This window comes from Calidris pugnax, unplaced genomic scaffold (assembly GCF_001431845.1).
Source record: "Calidris pugnax isolate Ruff unplaced genomic scaffold, ASM143184v1 scaffold25, whole genome shotgun sequence".
Lineage (NCBI taxonomy): Eukaryota > Metazoa > Chordata > Aves > Charadriiformes > Scolopacidae > Calidris > Calidris pugnax.
This window is the reverse complement of record NW_015090805.1, coordinates 9,020,763-9,024,770: the sequence shown is the minus strand read 5'-3', so window position 1 is coordinate 9,024,770 and position 4,008 is coordinate 9,020,763. Positions and strand designations below refer to the sequence as shown.

At 41.9% G+C, this 4,008-nt stretch overlaps 1 protein-coding gene across 1 annotated transcript; it reads right to left on the bottom strand.

The window, feature by feature from the left end:
• Positions 1-2,392: 2,392 nt before the first annotated feature.
• Positions 2,393-3,067, bottom strand: LOC106885682 (claudin-8-like). The gene has a single exon (XM_014938053.1). It carries the CDS (start codon positions 3,065-3,067, stop codon positions 2,393-2,395), a length of 675 nt encoding a protein of 224 aa, XP_014793539.1.
• Between the last annotated feature and the right edge of the window lie 941 nt (positions 3,068-4,008).

Sequence of the window (4,008 nt, the reverse complement as noted above, 5' to 3'; positions counted from 1 at the left end):
GTTTCATTTATAGAGGCAATACTGCTTATTTCCCAAATAATTTCTCTTCTCTGTAAGCACAAAAATGACTTCTAAACTACAGGATACACTATTTGAAAGTTTACTGCTTCAGGCAGTCGTTTTGTGCTTGAATATACACCTTTAGATGGGACCCTCTGCTCAAACCACTCAGGGTTTATTTAATGCACAAACCTGGGGGAGGTCAGCTCTGTTTAAAATGGAAGCTTATATTTCAGTTCTCTTGAAGATATGGTATATGGGTGAGACAGATACAATTTAAAGGAAATAGCTGGAGGTGCCTGGGAGGTACTTAAGGGGGCATATGCGTTTCTTATAATAAGGTGAACTGGTTGCAGCATATATAGGATCTCTAAGGGACGTTTTCAAAAACTTCAGGGTCCCACTCACAGTCAATTGGACTTGTGCTCCTGGTAGTCCTACGGAGAGTTTTCTAAGTCTTCTTACAGTCTTCTTGTGTCTTCTTCTGTTTGTACAACTGGATCAGCATGTGTTTTACTAGGAAAAGATAGTACTACCCAACATAGCAGTAGTGTTCAATGTCTGCAGGGTTTTTACAGAGATCTCATGCTTATCTCCTGTTTTACTGAGGCTTGCCTCAGACCCATAGATGAATACTCTATGAGTCACTCCCTGTTTTGACAGCCGAGATAACTACAGTGCACTGGCCCATATACATGTAGTTTTCTGAGTCAGATCTTGTACCTACCTTTTAGAGGGCTGAATAAGGCAGGTGACTTTATTATCGACATTGTTATGAACCCCGGTGTTCTAGCTATGAGTTCTCTGTAGGATGTTCATGAAGTGCCACTAACAACAGGATTGCTCCTCTACTCTCTTCCCCCCAAAAAAGAGACTGGGCTGGCATATAAACATTAATGAAGGAATACAAAGGAAATATAGCCAGGCAGTGCTATATTATAAGAAGGTCACACACATCACACACATGCATATATATATGTAGAAATAATTTGCTTAAAAATAAGGAAGAAAAATATATTTAAATAACCAAGCACCTCTTACTATGCATCTTACAAACACTGTGAATAGAGCTGTAGAGCAGATTTTTATTCCTTCTAGCTTGTTCCAAGTTGCATCTTATGAAGAATTTGCTTCTAAACTTTCAAGTAGGAATAGTCCAAGGAATTCACTAGAGAACTAACAATAACATAAAAAACTTTCTATAAAATATTTAAAACAGTCAATCACACTCTAGAACAAGAATGTTGTTCTCCATTAAACACCACAAATTGAATTGTGTTCTTGGCTAATTCAAAGGCAAAATTCCATTGATTTCTGTTGGCCTGCAGTTACATCTTATTCATTGGTTACAAAATTCTATTAAAATGTTATTATTATTGATTAATTTGGGTCATTTCTGAAATTAATTTGCATGGAAATCTATTTGTTTTTCAGTAGACTTGGTTTCTTTACATTGTTGCTTCTCATGGGTTCATGACCTTATTATTAAAAATAGTGCTTAGCTTGTTTAAATGTGAACTGTGAGAAAATACTATCACTGTTTGTGTTCTTTATACCTATATGCTGTTGTGAGTGGGTCTTAGAAAAATATCAGCCTGATTGTACAGAATACCTTTATTTAAATATATATATATCACGAAGTCCTGCAGCAAGTAACCAACACAGTGTTTGTGATCTCTGTAATATTGCAAAACGCTGTGAGCCACAAGGGGTTTGCAAGGGAATATTGCTGCTTCTAAATGGAAGGATGTGAATGACTTTGACCTATATGGATTACAAAAGAAATATTAACTTTCACCAAAAAGATGATATTTAGGATGAACATAAAACTATGTTTATTCTCTGAAATAAGGGATATTTTTCATATATTTCAGCTTACCTTCCTCTGCTGAATAAATTCTTCATGCAACCCTCCATTAAATCTACAGTAAATCAATCCCCTAGTGAATGCTTTTCTTTTAAACCATTATTATCTTGTCCTTATTTACTGTTGTCCCCTCTTTCCCAGGAAGGAAAAAAAAGAACAGGCTGTTTAACTCCCCTCTTCTTTGCAACAGGCCAGAATTTCATATTACAGTGGAAATTTAAGCCCTTTATTACTGTTTTACACATAAAATGCAACCCAAAGCAAAGCCACGCAACCCAAAAGCTATGCCATGTTACTATTAAAATAGTATTAAACATTCACCTTTCCATGCATTAAAATTGTCTGTGCTGCAGCATTAGCTACAGCAGAGCCCGTCGGGGGTAACTACAACTCCAAAAAGCAGCCCCAACAGCAGCAGTTAGAGGTCAGAAGGCAAAGGCAGCTTTCTAGCTTCCCTTTTGTGCATAAGCCGACATCCATCCAGGCAGATTGAATGTTTCAAAAACAGGAAAAGGCAGGAGGCATCTAGACATACTGACTTTTGGAGTATGAGCTTTCAGTCTTCCCGTGCAAACGCTGGCTGTCGGTGGAGTAGGGGGTTGGTGCGGAGTATCCGTAGCTTCTGTTTTTCTCACAACAGCGGTAAAAGCAACAGAATATGGCTCCGGCAGCAACGAGGCAGAAGGCAGCTGCCCAGCCCAGGTAGAGGGCCTCCCCAAGCTCCCTTTTCTGGGCAACGTTGACCGCGGGGTTGTAGAAGTCACTGATGATGGTGTTGGCAACCCAGCAGACTGGAATGAGCTCGACAACACCCGAGAGGATGAAGAGGAGCCCAGCCGTCAAAATAATATAGCCCTTGGCTTGCCAGCTGCTCTGCACGCACCGCGTGCACTTCATCCCAATAATGGCAACCACAAAAGCGAGGAACGAGAGCACTGACCCAGCACACATCAGCCCTCTGGATGCCTGCAGGTCCGGAGAGAGGGCCAGCACGGAGTCGTAGACCTTGCACTGCATCCTGATGTTGGCTTGCCTGATGCAGTGCATCCACAGGCCTTCCCAAATGGTCTCAAACACGATGATGTTGTTCTCGATGAAGGCAGACACTCTCCACTGTGGCATGCCCGTGACAGCGAATGTCCCAATCATGCCAACGCCACCCACGAGCAGCCCAGCAATCTGCAAAACACCCCCGACCATGGTGACTTTGGAAGGTGAGCACACCTCAGCAGGTTCCCTGAGGCAGATGCGCACTGCTGGCAAAAAGATGAGCCAAACCTTTGCCAAAAAAGTTGGAAAGTTGTCCCTTGAGCAAAGAAAGTTTCGGAGTCAGTCAGCACGACTTTCAATCAGCTTAAATCTGGCACGGGCTACCTGGGACTTGGCTGCTCCTTCATCGCCTCTATAATTCCCCTGCCACCACTGACTCAAAGAAGCAAACTGAGCAATCAAGTGGAACAACTTTCCAACACAAGAGAAAGGACGGGGTGTGTGTAAAGCAGCAAGAGCCACTTAGGATAAATGTACCTTCTGAGGAAAATGCTTTGCGTTGAAGTCTCTTATTTAAAAAAAAAAAAAAAAAAAGAAAAGAAGAAGAAAGCCCTACCCTTAACTCTAGCTATTGTCTCCAGGTTTGTCTGCGCTAAGGAAACGGACTGGTCTCAGTAGGGAGACTTACGTGTGCACTGGTGCAGTTCCTGAAGCTGTTGCACTGAACAAGCAGGAATATTCTGCCTCGGCTCAGCAGGGTGGCAAATCGCCAGGAAGAAAGCAGAGCCCCGCTCGCTGACACAGGGCCTCTGCTCCCAAAAGTGCTTTTGTTCTGAAGCTTGACGGAGAGTACTACAGTGACAGGATCAAGGAACAAAGCAAAACAAAAGATAAAGTAACTCTAAACCTGAAACAGTTCTGAAGAGGATAATCAAAGCTGCAAAAGGCCTTTTAAGAAGTAGACAGGAAAAACAAGAGACCTCAATCCTGCTAATACGTAACACATATATAGCTTTATACATTTAAGTTGCTCTACTGAGTGTTACAGGGATAGGCAGGCTTCTGCAGATGTCCATATGCTGAAATGATTGCATAGGCAGGTCTGCAGGATGGTGATTTAAGCTATGTAGTAAACTGTTTTCCTGTGCAAA